Source organism: Chaetura pelagica, unplaced genomic scaffold, assembly GCF_000747805.2.
Source record: "Chaetura pelagica isolate M959 unplaced genomic scaffold, ChaPel_1.0 scaffold10, whole genome shotgun sequence".
NCBI classification, from domain to species: domain Eukaryota; kingdom Metazoa; phylum Chordata; class Aves; order Apodiformes; family Apodidae; genus Chaetura; species Chaetura pelagica.
Genome location: NW_009952263.1, coordinates 11,889,220 through 11,905,224, shown reverse-complemented (window position 1 = coordinate 11,905,224; position 16,005 = coordinate 11,889,220). Strand labels below are relative to the sequence as shown.

Below are 16,005 nucleotides of genomic sequence, written 5' to 3'. Positions count from 1 at the left end.
TACTCTGTCCAAGGTTACCCAAGATAGGAACTGAACCAAAACCTCCTACATTCCTACACATTAAGTGACTATCCCAGCATGAACTTTCCTTTCCAGGGAATATTCTCAGCTATATCAATATCTAGTCCAGTTAACTCTTACAAGGTTTTTCCTTTTATATTTTGAAGACCTATTGTTCTTGTCTCTTTTCTATAAAATCCTCAGAAAGGTTGCTGCATAGTTTTCTTTCTATCCTCCAATACACAGAAATTAGACACACTGTATATAAGTCTGTCTGGAAATCTGTACTTTGAAACAAAAGTTTTCTTTTAAAACAAGAAAAAATCCCTTCACTTTATGATACATTGGGAGTCCAGCACTAGATTTCTGATTTTTAGTGAAACTTTTACTCTTGCTATCTTTTCCCTTGAGCACTGGCAGCTACTGTGATGGTACCAAACACTCCCTGGGAGGGCCTGCTGCACTGGAGTGAGGGCCAAGACCACCCCAGCTGCACAGCAACAGCTACAGTTACTCATGCTGCTCAAGCAGAACATTTGGCATCAGCCACTCTCATTATTACTTGACTTGTTGTGAACTCATGAAAGACATCTCAACACAAGCAAGAAGCTTGTCTTCAGCTTCACGAATAATTCTTCCTTACCTGCTCTAAAGAGACAGCGGGCCTGCTAGATATTCCTTTGGATATGGTACATTGGGACAAGGCTGGCATCTTCACTGTTCAGACACCCACTGATATACAAGGAGGAAAGGCTTTGGAATGAGAAATGCAGGTCAGGACCTGTGCTCTCTGCTTTTCTTCTCTCTTTTGGCCAAGGAGAACAGAGGTCTTGGTGAACTATCTCCATGCAGTGTAGGAAGAAAGCCAGTGAGAAAAAAGGGTGCTGAGCAGCAACCCCCTACCAGGCTAGGGCAGTGGCTGAGGAAGTCAGTTGTATGGTCATGGGAAGCTTCACTACCTGTAATTAACCTTTCTCTGAAGTGAATTAATTGCTCTGAATTAAGAAAAACTGTTAGATGTGTTCATGCCTTGTGGAATTACACCAATAATTCACTCACACTAAAGATACATTTGATGCACTGTTAAAATATTTTTGTTGTTTGCTTTTGGGTTTGTTTGTTGTTTTTTAAAGAGACCAGCCTCTGAGTGTTTTCTACACAAGATTGTTAAAGCCACAACCTAGAAATCCAAATGGGCAGTTTCTCATATAAGAGAGGATCCTCAACCAGGAGGAATTCAGCTGCAAAGTAACCGTGAGATTTGGCACCTGGGAATTTTCACTGTGAAACAGATCACCTTTCTGTTCTCTAGATGTTGCTCCTCTCTGCCAAGTCCTGCACTGAAGCCAGTAGCCTGGAGAAAGGGGAAAACAGATGGGTCCAAACAGCCCATTGGTTCCTCCATCCAGAGATTTTCAAGACCAGTTTCTATACAGGACTGATCCATTTTTCCACTCAAATAAACTGCATGTTGAGTTTCATTCTCTTTTATTTTGGGTTTTTTTGTTTTTCATTCAAAGCTTATATAAAGACCTCTGCAAGATGTGTGACACATCTGTATGCAACTTGAGGAGCTGTCAGTATTTTCCTTTGGGGTAAATCTTGAAAGACAAAGATACTGACCAAAGCATCTGGGAGCGTTATCCTGTGTCTAAACTGCTCACTGCTGATGCTATATTCTGTGTATCATGGGACTGAGTTGGCATGAGACAATTCAGCCTAGAAGTTTTGACCGATCCTAAATTACTGGATTTTATATGCTATGCAGAGAATAGGCAGCCTGGCCCTAATGCATTACTGGGAGGAGGAGGATGGTGCAATCACAGAATAGACTGGTGATCAGTTATATCAGTATTGGTTCTTGCTAACCACAGTTCTCCATTCTTGATCCCTAAATGTATTAGACACCTTCACAGTTGGAAAGCTCCACCAAAACAAAGGGAGGTGGGGACAATGAAAAAATAATTACCTTTTAGGTTTAAAATGTCATCTTACACAGGACACACCATTAGCCTTTTTCACAGTAGGAAACTTATTTCCACCATGGCCGCTTAGTCCGAATGTTTTACCAAATAAATTTGATTGTTAATCTGAATATGAAAGATTGCAGCTATTAGATACATGTAACAGGATACCCTACCTCTCAGAGGGCAACTGAGGCAAACATACTATGATTCAACTACTTCTTGCGTCTCAATTTCACAGGCCCAGGCCTGGAGTGGAAAAGATTCCCACGAGAAAGGAAAAGGCCTTGCAAGGCCTGAACTGGTAACAGCCTTGAAAGGTACAAACAGAGGCCGCACTCCAGTGTTGAAGAGCATGAAGCCCAGTCTGGCCACAACTAGGCCCAAAATGGAGATAAGAACAGGGAGATAAACAAGAATTACTTAGTGAGAAAAGGGCCTTCCTGGCTTTTTCCACTGTTTTCCTTTTATTGTCCAATGAGAGATCTTGGAGGTATGGCTAAGTGGTTAGATGAGAACAGTCAACCCACTTTATTCTTTAAAAGGCCTGGTCCCACCTTTCACCAGGGAGACTCCCATACACTTATCCAGGAGATGTGCTGGACTTCCTCCTCTCCAGCAGGGATGCCTTCCAGAGAGATTAATTCTTGAGAAGGACCAAAGGGACACCCAGCTGTGGCCATGGAAGGGTGAGAGGGCAACAGTAACTCTCTTACTGTCTTTATTAGTTATTTTGAGAGTAAGCAACCTTTTATCCTTAAGTTTAAAAGATTTTAGGATCCTTTTAAAGTCAGTATAAATGTTCAGATCCAGTGTAAGACTTGGTAGTAAGCTGCTAACATTTAAATGGTTAACCTTTATTGATTGATTTTTATTGTTGAGATACCTTCAGTGTTATACCTTCAACATTCTCCCAATTTGATCTCCTGATTTCCCCACAATTTGACTGTGCTTATGCCTTTTACTTTTCAAGTTAAGACCCCAATATTGTTTGTAATAAAACTTGTTCTGTGCATATACATTCTGCTATTTCGCCCTGTTTGAGACAATATGAAAACTCTCAGTTGCTACCATAATGGTTAACAAATAATTCTGTGTAAGGTGGTCTCTCCCTCAAGAAATTCAACAACAGACCTGCTTCAGTGGCTCATGGCCTCTTCTAGGCCACTAGTTTAATCTGCCAGTTTTGAAGACGAATGTTTGATCTTGTGTATCTAAAGAGAAAGAAGGAGAAGTATTAAGGCTTATTTGTTCCAGTCTTATAACAAGTTTAATCCAAACTGAGGAAGTGGGATGCTGGTATTATTTGCTGCCTAGGCATACTACTGACCCGTTGAAGGGAAAATGCTTTTCACCTAAACTTGATCAAAATGTATTCACAGCTCTGAGATGCAGAAAACTTTCCTAACCATCCATACATGTCCATAGCCAGAAGTAGTCCCACTTGAAATACTTTATACAGAAGTAAAATGTTGTCAATACAAGAAACAATACCTAAAGACAAGGCAGATGGTGTGGCTGGAGTCTGTGTTTTGTGTTCTCTTCTACACTGCTGTTTAACAGACAAGGGTGCTAACTGTGTGCAGGAAAAGTTGTTCACATTTGCCCAACAAAAAAAGTTGCTTTTGTAGAAAGCTCTACGGAATGTTTTTATCCTTCTCTGATCCAGAGAATTCATGTTACTTCCAGAGGACTGCAGCAGCTGAACAGAGTAGACCAACAGTAAAAGGGAGGGTGGTGGTGTAAGTACACCTAGCTGTTCATCCTTTGCCAAGCCTTCCAACAGAAGGTGCTTTTCCAAAAAGCATTCTTCCACTGACTGGGTCACACCTCTTCCATATCATGCAGCACCACAGCCAAACGCTTTGGTAAGTAGTGCAAGACCAAAGGCTTAATGTTATTACATATTTGAAGCAGTTATACAGGAAAAAGGACGAATTTATAGTCTTAAGAAACTCCACCTTATGCACATCATCTTTATACACACACATGCTCAGAAGCTATTTTGACCCAACATGTAAACCAGTACGTCTCTTACTGGTATCATGGGCTGTGAATTTTCCATTACAGTCTCAGCCTGTGTAGCAGCTGTTGTGAACCTCTTGTAGCCACTTCTTTGAAGCATTTGGAAACACAGTACATTTAAGAGCAAGTATTCTCTTGCATTCTGTATCCTAAACCTAGATTTGAGGCTATACAAAAAACCTAGCTGACCTGTCAGGTTTGTCTGAATTCAGTGTTTAAATATTCCCTGCAATTCAATAGTGAATATAAGCTTATTGTGTATCAGCACAAACCAATGCTACGTCTCATTACTTAGGTTATTTTCATTTTGCTGCAAAACTTTAGTATATGATCTGATGATGCTTATGATTTCTTATATAGAACTAAAGGAAAATACAAAAATTACTAGAGCAAGTACGTATCTGTTAAACTAGCTGTATATAGAGAGACAGTGTAAGAGTTACCCAGGCTATTTTCTTTCATGGCCAGAGCTTATACACACAGTGTTCCTAAATCAATTCACAAGGACACAGAGATGAGGCTCCCATCTTTGGAGAATGCATGACACAGAAGGGACAGGAAACTGCTATCACAGAGATCCCTGCCCAATCCATCTCAGTTTTTTTAAAAAAAAAACAACAACAAAAAAACACACATGAAAAAACACACATGTATGGGGAAACAGCTACAGAATATCCTTCCCATTCCAGGATTGTTTTAGAAATTGTCATTTGAGCCTAAAAGTCATTTACATTACACACAAGTACGTCCAATACAGTAAGAATTCCCACTTTCACCTGTTCTTCAAATGGACAGTATCACATCAGTCAACAGGAAGCACAAAATGCACCATGTAATACAGTGGTGTTGCCACTTAAAACTTTATATGGACTTCTGACAAATAGGATCCTTAGGCTGTTAGGTCTAACTCTTGGAAGAAACAATCTCCAAGCTAAGGATAAAGCCACTCTTCTGGCCTTTAGCTCCCAGGCAACAGACCAGCTGAACGACAGCTCTCTAGCTGACTCTTACAGCTTCATAACCCTTGACAATTACAAGCCACAAATACCATAACCTGGCAAGAATTAGCCACCTCTATCTCACTTCCTGTTACAGCAATTCCCTGATCCTGAATGTCTCCCCCAGCCAGCCCTGCAGCTCTTTCCCATGCTTTTGCTTCCAGGTGCCTTGTAATTTCTGCCCTTATTTTTGAAAGGACAAAACAAAAATTGAAAATACCCAAATTTCTCCATTATTAGACTTCACCATTTTGGTTTACAGAGAACAATGTTCTTAACACTTCCTAATTTGTCTGGATGGAGTAATAACCATCAAATCAGAACTTCTTTTGTCACCAGTTTCTCCTGGTATATCATATTAAGGGTTTAAAAGAGTTGGGTATGTTTGTTTCTTTTAATTACTTGTAACAGCTCCTGGCACTGACATTCAGAAATCATTAACAAAATTATGTTTCATAGGCTTACCCTCTTAAAATTATGATAAACTCTTTTGGTGGCATTCCCTGACAATTAGGATGAAATTATTTTTGCTGAGGGCTTTTCAGTCCTATTCCTTCTGTGTGCCAACACTGACATTCAACCAGCCACATGGTGAGTATCTTCAGAGGGCAAAACTTGCCAGAAACCTAAACAAAGTCAGTAGTGTTTCCTTCCTTAAACCATCTCACCACGAATCCAGCAAGTGCCAAAGATGGTACAAGAGAAAGCTGGACTACCCACTCTGCTCAGCCATCCCGTATAACTGCATGCTGATTCTCAGGGGAGACAAAGCTCTTGAGAAGACAGATACATGCTGACTTTATTATCCACACAGCAATATCGAGTCTTGTTTAACCTATATTCCAAGGTGACACAAAATTCACAACAAAAGACCAAAAAACCCCACATCTCAGTGGAATTAACTTTTATTAAGGGGAAAAAAAGGTTTATATGTAGTTGTAGGGTTTTCCATCCACACTTTCAAAACTCCAAAAAGGACTTGAAACAAAACTTGCTTAATCATTATTGCAATACCAAAAAGTCGGTGGGGTCTTTTTTTTTGTTGTTTAAACAAACAGCAAGTTATACAACTAATTGCTACGTTCAATAAATATTTTTCTCCTGCACCAATTAAGGGGAAATACTCAACCAAGTACAATAAAAAGTCCAGGATTTTTAGTTTTAATTTCAAATGTTATCCACTGTGTAGCACTCCAGAAACTGCATCTATAAAACACAGCCTTAATGTTGAGTGTACAAGGATCTATTTTCCCAGTCAAATACCAAATTTTGCTCCAGCTCAAATAGTCTACACTCAAAACAAATACCTGACAAAAAAAATTTTTAAAATTCTCTGGTTCATGACTATCTACGTAAATTTTTCATCACAGAAAAGGCTCAAAGTTGTTACTTGTTTATCAAAGTAATAGGTAAACATTTTAACAGAAAGATTAACAAGTTACGTGGAAATGCAGGTTTATATTGAAGTATCTGAGTGTGTATATTACATATGACATGCAAGCTTTAAAAATATCAATATTCTCTTCCAATTAGTCAGGAATCCAATTGTTTTAAAACAGAAGAGGAATGACTTCCAAAACATATCAGCACTTTGGGTTCTCTATTTAATTTTACTTAAGATGTTTTACTACACAAAAACGACAACAATTACAATATTTAAGAGTATTACAATAAGGAGGGATGGAAAACAGGAATACTTGAACTGAAAATATGTATATTCTAAATGAACCAAAGATTTGTAAAAGCGCTGGATGGAGGACAAGGAAGGGAGGGATAGGAGGGAAAGCAGTAGGGAAGATCTGAACTTTTTATTTAAAAACCATGTCCTCAACTCTTAACTCTTCTGATCTTCAGTAGCGCCCTGAAAAAAAAAAAAAAAAAGACAATTACTATGAGCTAAGTGTACACACGTCAAATCAGCTTTAACATGCCCAGCTTTTATGCTTTCACACTTAGGAATTTCCACTGATTGATTAATACTACTAACAACAAGGTTTAAGCCAGCCACATTCTATTTATTCACTTGTATCTACTTACTTGGACTATAGGAACGGGATCTCGATCGTGATCGGTATCGACTATAATAAGGCGATGGTGATCGTCTCCTTTAAAGGAAATTAAAAAAGAAACCAAACAACATCCATTATGAAAGAAGCCTTATTCACATCACTTCTACAGAACAGAACCATTTCCTTAGTGCTGAAAGACTTGGCCTGCATGAATGATTTCAGCTTTATTTGGCTGTGGCTTACAGTTATTTAACAAATGCTTTTATATTTCTCTATTTGATGTGTTTAAAACTGCAAGATATTCCCAGACACAGAATTTAATAAACCCTCACTAGCTTTGCAAACACATGACGTGCTTTTACAGATGCCTACAATTCTTGTTGAACAACATTCTCTGAAACTAGATAACTTTCAAAAGTGAGATGGTTATGAAATGTCAAGCATTAAAAATCCCATCTACAAATAACCTCTTTTTAAACAGCACTGTGTGTCAGCTGTCCCTGGTTCTATATACAGCATGGAAAAATGTGTTCCCTTTCTGTCCACGAGATTTGGAGGGCACATGCTCTACCTCCTTCAGGTAACAAAATTAACCCATTGCCCAACTGTATACTGTAGAGCTGAATTACATAAACACTGAAGACCATGGCTACTTTAATCCCACAGAATTTAACATAGTAAGGCCCTAACACATAGCAATCACCTATGCAGAATCTTGCTACAAACTGAACAAGAGGTTTTGTCACTTCTCATTTTTTCCATCAAATCCTCTATTCCTACAGAAATAAAATAAATATTAGGTACCTGTATCTGTAGTCATATTCTTCGTATCTGTCATACCCTCTGTCATAGCCCCTATCATAATATGAGTCACGGCGACGACCTGCTCCACCACCACCACCGCCTCCACTGCTATCAGAGAAAAAGCAAAAAAATTACTTTAGATATTTACTCATCATCTTGACTTTAAGTACTTATAGTGTTCTTGTAAATCAGACACTTACAGGCTATTCCATGAAACAATCTAACAATGAAGCATTTACAGAAAAACACCTTCAAAAAATACCAGAAAACTCATCAGGGAATTGAGCACGATCCCTGTAAAAATCTAAGGCAAATACCTTAGTATTTCAGTAACTGCTGGAGTGCACTGACCATGCTGGATACATTTTAAAATAAGCCCTTCAGTTTTTTATTATAAATAAAGGCCCAATCAACTGCAGCAGGATTTAATAGTGTATGTGAACCACAGTAATACATTCTTTATATTAATAACTTAGTGCTAAAATACAACTGGCATAACTCTGACATTTAAAAAAAATTATCTGTAGCTCTATTTTTTCAACCAGACTCCAAACATGGTGTTTAAATAAATTTAAATCCCATTACAGGAAATGAGTGAACTCCTTACTGTGTTGGCCTGCCCATGTAGATGCCTGGAGTGGGTGTATGTGCTCTCTTGGTGATTGAGTAATCCACTCGAATCCTCCTGCCATCCAGCTCCATACCATTTGCATGCTCCATTGCCTGTAGGAGACAAGGAACAGGGACATGAAACCTGCAACCTATGCTTAACTATGAAAGCACACTATTTCCATCAAAAAAGCAAGCCCTGAACTTGTTTTATTTAGACTGGTTACTAGTGCCCCACTGTGGCGAATGGCTCCTCTCTGTCCCCTGGCCTGTTTGCCGGCAGTCAGCATTACAGGACTGGTGACGAGTAACATGACACGCAATCCCTTCTTAAGAGAACATGGTGCTAAACACTATCACAGTCACTTTCCCTAGACTTTGTCTTCTACCCATCAGAAAGGTAAACTGTAAGTCAACAAAGCTTTTTCTGAAAACTGCATCTTTCCTACCGCAGTCTCCGACCCAGAGGGGATGGGTGGATTCAAAAGCTGTGCAAAACAGTGGCTTCCTGTAGGGTGCATATGGCCGGATTACTGCTAGTCGGCTGCCATTTCATGCTCTCCCAGCCTCCTGCCATCTCCCTTACAAGGACCTACTCCAGCAGAGCTTAGTAAAATGGCGGGTTCAGCCTACATGGATACCTAATTACAACCTTCCTCCCCACTCACTCTCACAATAGCAGTTTGCTACAGCCATGCACATAAGGGTCTGTACTTGAGAAGCCTGTGCCTTCAGAGCCGCCTGCAGCCTGTGCACACGCTCACTGGGTGTTCTAGCCCCAGCTTCTCGTCTTTGGGAATCAATACAATGCCCTTTTACAAACTCAAAGTAATGGAAATAGCTTCTCAAACGAGCACAGCATACTTTAAAGAATTATATCCATGCAATAGTAACTTAAAGAAAAAAACAAACCAAACAACAAATGCAACACACAACCCACACTTAGAAATTTAGCAAACTGTTAATGATGGACTTAAAAGCTATTACAACTTGTAAAGCAATTTTTTTTTTTTTAATCCTTTCATCAGCTGCTCTAGGATCTCTAAGCACACCACTTAGCCCAATAGACATTGTTTTCATTTTTGCTGTGTGGAGAAGAAACATGGTTAAAACCTTGCTATTATTAAATTGTGAGAAACAATAAACAACCTCAAAACATGAACATGCCTCTAAGCAGAGCTTGTTTTTTTTCTTTTTTTTTAAACAATGAAACAAACAGCTACTTAGAAATTTAACTTTTGGCAGTTCTCTTAACAGGAACCTTATTGAGTTAACATACAAGTTATAAAGGCGGAAACAAAGACCTGACACACTGTGATATTTCCAAACTGCAAGTGACTGAATTATCCCTAACCTATTTAACTATACTTAGTTTGTGTTTCAATAATGCTGTATACAGCAATACTATATCGCCACCTAGTGAGTTATTTTCCCATAAAACATAACTACACTTAACCTAACTGCAAGACAGAACCAAAGAGCATTTCAAGTCTTTCAATATACAGTAAACTATGTTTTGTGAACAAAACATAATTAGTCTCCTAGCCTTCAAACTTTTTAAAATTTAAATAAAGTCCTGTTCCACAAAGATGATTTAAATTAAAATAAAATTACGCACACGTTCTAGAATGTATGTGTGTAAATAGATACATTTTGCAAGTATTCGCAATTTCACGGTATTTCAGAGTCTTCAGAAGTTTGTAACTATTAATTCCAAACATTTGAATCTTTCTTGTGTTCTTTTCTGGTCTATCAAGAGTCACTTTTGATACCACAAACATTTAAAGCATTTCTTCAACAAGCTATGGGAGAAGTTCTGGTCACAGAATGTTAGCGGTTGGAAAGGATCTTGAAAGATAATCTAGTCCAAGCCCCCTGCCAAAGCAGGAGCCCCTAGAGTAGGTTACATAGGAACATATCAAAGCAGGTTTTTAATGTCTCCAGAGAAGGAGACTCCACAACCTCCTCAGGCAGCTTCTTCCAGTGTCAGACCACAAAGTTCCATCTAAATCTCAGCAGAGTTTCATGGAATAGAAGAGATTTCACATGAAATCCACATGAAATTAGAATGGATGTGTATCAAACACTTCTTTCCCAGTCCTGTTAGAATGGAATGACTGAAGCTACCACAACGCTTTGACAGCTGCTCTAACTAGTAGTTATCAAAAGCTAAATCTTCACTCCTCTTTATGACCAATATAATCATAAACAGTTAAACACAAGGCTGCTATAGTGTCATATTCAAGCTGAAGTTCTGAAAGTCCAAAACAGCCTAAGTGAAAAGAAACATTGCTGCTTCCACCTTTTGTTATTTTTAAGACATTGCAAATAATTACTTTCAAAAAATGCTATCTTACACTGTCTATGGATTTCCACCACATCAAGTCTGCTGACAATTCAGGATCTTTACCACCATAGGAGCAAGAAGCGTTGCACCACTTAGTTTCAGAATGTTGACACATAGTAGTAACATTTTAACCAGTTCAGTAACAACCAGTTTGCAAGAATGGTAACCAGCAATGAGTAAGATCCTGAGGGATTTCAGCTGCAACAGAATCCACAAGATACTGATACTGACCTCCCTTAAACCAAGTTATGAAACTTTGAACAAAACTACTCACAATTCATTTGGTGTTGAATTTTAACACTAACAGTGTTTGACAGCATGCCAGCTGATAGGTTTCCCAGTATTACCTGCTGGAATTCAGTTCAACATCTTGAGTTTTATATTATCTTTATTGGAAGGCATAGGGAGTTAGGCTTTTTTTTATTATTATTTTACTATTTAAGAGGAAGGGCATTTACTTAGAACAACTAATTCAGGTGTCCTTGCTTTTAAGCATACTCATCTTTTCAGATTTCATCTTTCTTCCACACAGAGAATTATTTAATGTTCTTCAGGATTCTCTTGCAGGGCCTGTCAAGTGTTTCACATCTATAGCTGTATCTCCCTTTTCTACACTAGATGCCTCTTATTGCCGTCTTCTAATCTGTCCTCAAGGCCCATGAAACCAAGCCAAATTAGTTTTTCTCCTGTACTCTTTGCCAAACTAGTTCAGTTAGGTAAACTTCAAATGTTGGAAGGTTTTGCAACCTTTCCCCCCTTTCACACACCAGCTCACTGGGGAGGAAAAAAAAAAGTTTAATTACATTCCCAGTTACTTTAGTTCCTGCTTAAGGTGCTCATCTTTATTTTTATGTTTTTGACTGCAAGTAATATCCTTTTTTTTTTTATAGTTCTTTGCATTCCAGTTTTGTAGTATCTGCCAAAACAGCTTTCTACTAAACAAATTACTTCATGCTATTTACACGGAACATCTTAAGAAATGCCTGGTATCATGCATGACCATTGCCCACGGCAACTAGGAAAAAAGTCTACTTCTAAAGACATATGAAGCAGTAAACCAGACAAGACTGGCACATCAGTCCAACAAGAAATACCATGCAAGTATTTTGGCTGTTAAATGTTCTACAAAAGAGTCCCATTTTAAAAATCCCACCAAACTCAAGAGTGCGAAGAAATACAAGACTAAAAGTTAGAAGAAAGTAGGCCACTGAAGATGGATACACAGCTATCCACCCCACTAACTCTTTTCTCAATCTGCCAAACTCATAATGGGAAAATACAGAGGGACATTAAAGGAAGTTTTGTGTACTTTTACTTACCCCTATAAACTGCAACAGCCACTCACAAATAAATCTGCAAACCCTACCCTTCCCATAACTAATTCTCTATTGCATCATACCAGAAACCAAAGATCAGAACTGAGTCTAGTACAATTAAGTCATCCATGAAACATTTTTTCTCGTTAAAATATCATCTAGCATCAGTGTTCACTTTTCAGCTACTGACAGTAGGTTCCACAGCTGTCACTCTCCCTTCCTTCAATGCTAAGTGTGAAGAGTCATAGCCAACATTATGAATTTACTTATCTAAAGAGAATCAAACAGCAAATCTGAAATACCTGCCCAAGACTATTAGTCAATAAACAAAATGCTTCAAGTCTGTGACCCTGTCTGCTCAAAAGGAGGCAACTCCACAGTGAAGGCTTAAAAAATGATTTTTTGTTTTCAAAAAAGGAAGACTCTTTACTTTTAACAGAAATTTCATCTGCAAGTTTGATTAAATGTAGTAAAGGTCACAGTATCCTTACACAGGTAAAAGAGTACTGCTCACTGTAGTGAACCATAACACAGGCTGCTGTTCATATTCTTTCTTTCCTTATAGATCAATTACACTAACAATTCAGACCAGCTGTAAATACTTATCTACATAACTAGCAAAGTCACTGGCCAAGACAAATCAAGACAAACCCCACTATTTTTCAAATGCATGACGATATGTTTTTAGAGAAGAAAATGGAAAGTAATCTTCAGAATTTTGATAGATACGGAGAACTACTTTGAAGAGCAAACTTTCAAAACATTTAAAAAATACACGGAGGCTTTTGTCTAAAGATTTACTTCATTTTGAAATAACAAACTAAAATCAAAGCACAATGCTCATCAGTCGTTTTGTACAGACAGCTCATCCTCAAAATTTGCCCAAGAATCTGAACATTGAACTAAAGTACTTTATCTGTTTAGAAGTGTCATGTAATAGAACAAAATATTTTTACGTCACTGTGAGAACCTACTAGTGAATACACATTTAAAAACTTTTTTCCCAGTGACATCTATGAAGATCATGCACAAGGACACATCTTTTAAAAGTGATAAAAGAATGAATTTACCTCTTTAGAGTCATCAATTCTCTCAAAATAAACAAAAGCAAAGCCTCTTGATCGTCCAGTTCGTTGATCATAAACGACATTGACACCAGTCAAAGGTCCATACCGGGAAAAGACTTCACGCAAATCTCTCTCAGTAGTGTACAAACTGAGACCAAACACTCCAAGACATGTGTTGGGGTCTGGATTAGCCTGGTGAGACAAATGTTCAATTCAAATTAAGGTTATAAAAAACAAGTTATACATTTCCATATGAAAACGTATCAATTATAAAAAAAAATAATCTGAAGAAAACGGATTATTCAAGTTTCATACTTCAATGGTAATAATTCAAACAATAAGACAATATTTTAAAAAATCAACTACCTCAATTATTTTCGTCTTAGAAAAAGCGATGAATTTCTCGTGTTGGTGAAAAATTCCACTGAGAAAAATTAAGCATTCTGATCACAGAAAAGCTACAGAATAACAGGAACCTATTTTCTGTGTATTTCACACTCAAATCACCAGAAAGATGCAGACAAGACATACAAGTCCGTACTAAGAACAGGTCAGGCAGCCTGAACCTGCTCCCACCTTCAGCCTTTGTGCATGCTCATCAATGGTCCTAAAGAGTGCATGCTGCTTCAAGTTGCACATAATAAAAGCATTTCAACTCCTAACCACAGACAGATGAACTATAATTTAGCTCCTACCAAAGCTTTCTACCCCCTCAACATTTTCTATTCAACTACACTAAAAGTTAATATTTACATTTGAAATTTTCTCTCTCTCCACTTGTAAACTGGATGAAAATTACCAGCTGCTTTATCTAGATGGTAAGAAGCATTGAAGGCCAGTTGTGTGAAACTAATTCAAAAGCATGCACACTTTTCTAGAGCCAAGACTCTCAACTCCTTAATATGATGTGGGATAGAGATCTACTTAATACATTTCACTTCAACTAAAGGAAATAAAATAATTGTTCAAGGTACAGTAATAGATTTCAAAGTTTCTCCACATATCAGAATGTTCATCTAATGAGAATTCCACTGCAAGAATTGTTTTGATCAAAATGAGTATTTTTTCAGTTAAGCTTCTAGCATCTGTTATACTAGACACAATTTAAAATAATAGCAACAGGCATATGGATTTAATGCTTCTGCAAAAACACTAACTGGAGATCAACAACTGAAATTTCTATTTCAGTTTCAGATTTTCAAAGCCACTGAAAACACAGTAGTTTATTCCTCAAAGCTTGCCTTTCAACCTGATTCAAAGAACGAACAAGTTTAGATCTTCGATTGTGTTCTCCTCAGCTTTTGTTCAGAAATCCACTGGGAAAATAAAGATGCCCAAATTACTCAAATATTTTATTTCTTTACACTTGTCGTAGTTCAAACTTCTGTTTGAAGACATGAATCTTCTACAGTATCTTATTATAGATAAAGAGCACAAGAAAAACTGGTAGTTTGTAATTTGAAAGTTTTACTTTACAGATTTAGGTTTCTTTTTTATCAATTTAAATCTGATAATTCAGTGGCATCAACAGCTATACTTTTATTACTGAAGCTCTTGTAAGCCTAATGAAACACCTAAGCTTTTAAAACCATAATCTGAACAAGTCCCTCCACACAGTACATAGTAGTATCCCCTTACACTTACACTTTATTATCTTTCCTAAGGCAAGAGAAGTACCAAGAATCAGTCTGTGCATCCTAAGGGACAAGTGACAGCCACATCATCACTGGAAGGGCTAAACTGATTGTAAAGGACTAAAAGACTACTTTTACATTATGTTTTTGTACTGCCTCCTATCAGCACAGGATGCACACTCTCTCTACAAGGTCAGAAGTGGCAAAATTGCTGCCAATTCTCCTCAGTGTCTTTAGGATCTTGTGATTTAGGGGATTCAAATCTCGTTGATTTGAGTTGTATTTTGACACTACTAGAACTACTACTCCTCACAGAGGCACTTTCAAGACTTCTTCACAATATTTCCTAGAGTAGTAAAGTGGATTAATTCATCTTTCACTAGAAACCTGCTAAACCTTTTGAAGTTCTGTTATTCCTGCCAATTTCTAAGGACATTAGATTTGTATTTACATCATGATTAAACACTGGCAGCAATCCACAAAAAGCATAACTATGAACAGTGCTTCATAACAGCTTAAGCCACCGTACAATAGCACTGCTGTAGTCTTGCCCATTTCCACACACTCTTCATCTTCCCCCTCACATTGGTATTATCTGGTCCTGGTGAGTTGCTTCACCATGATAAACCCGCTAAAAACTATACTCTTTTTGACAGGAGTAGTAAAAAATTTGGAGCAATTTAAAAAGATCAGAAAAATATCAGGGCCCTCAGCAAGGAAGAGGCAGACATTTGTGTAACGGCACACATTCAGATCAGCCTGAAGTAATGTGGAACCAGAAGCTAGGGAACTGAAACAGTTTATAAAGAAGGCCATTGGGAGAAATCTCTCAGAATGGCATATTATCAGTATCTTAGATCTTGGTTGGTGCATCTGTACTTTGTCCTGTCCATACAGAGGTATGGTTCCCATTTAAGTTTCCAGAGGTTTACTGATCCTTTTAATAATTGTTTTTCTAGTCTAATAAGATTCACACATCGGCTGGTAAGACATGGATTTATTTCTTCAAGTCCCATTAATTACTCAGAGGTGCAAAATCATGAGCAATCTTCAACACAATATACTGTATGTTAAAAGGAAATAAACACAAGAATTTTGCACTTTGACTCTCCTAGTCAATCTTACCAATGTTGCCAGGTTTTGGGTTTTTTTTAATTGGTACAGAAAAGGTGTCATTTTTGTGAAGGGTACATATACATGGAACTACAACAAAAACAGAGCAGAGGGAAAGA

At 37.8% G+C, this 16,005-nt stretch overlaps 1 protein-coding gene across 1 annotated transcript in view; it reads right to left on the bottom strand.

The window, feature by feature from the left end:
- Window positions 1-5,878: 5,878 nt before the first annotated feature.
- Window positions 5,879-16,005, bottom strand: part of TRA2A (transformer 2 alpha homolog (Drosophila)) — a 12,624-nt gene continuing 2,497 nt past the window's right edge. The window contains exons 3-7 of the mRNA XM_010007582.1: window positions 13,143-13,331; window positions 8,408-8,523; window positions 7,801-7,908; window positions 7,025-7,092; window positions 5,879-6,848 (exon numbers count right to left, since the gene is read on the bottom strand). Coding sequence (XP_010005884.1) covers window positions 6,838-6,848; window positions 7,025-7,092; window positions 7,801-7,908; window positions 8,408-8,523; window positions 13,143-13,331 — 492 coding nt within the window. The 3' untranslated portion in view covers window positions 5,879-6,837. The remainder of the gene's footprint in view (window positions 6,849-7,024; window positions 7,093-7,800; window positions 7,909-8,407; window positions 8,524-13,142; window positions 13,332-16,005) is intronic.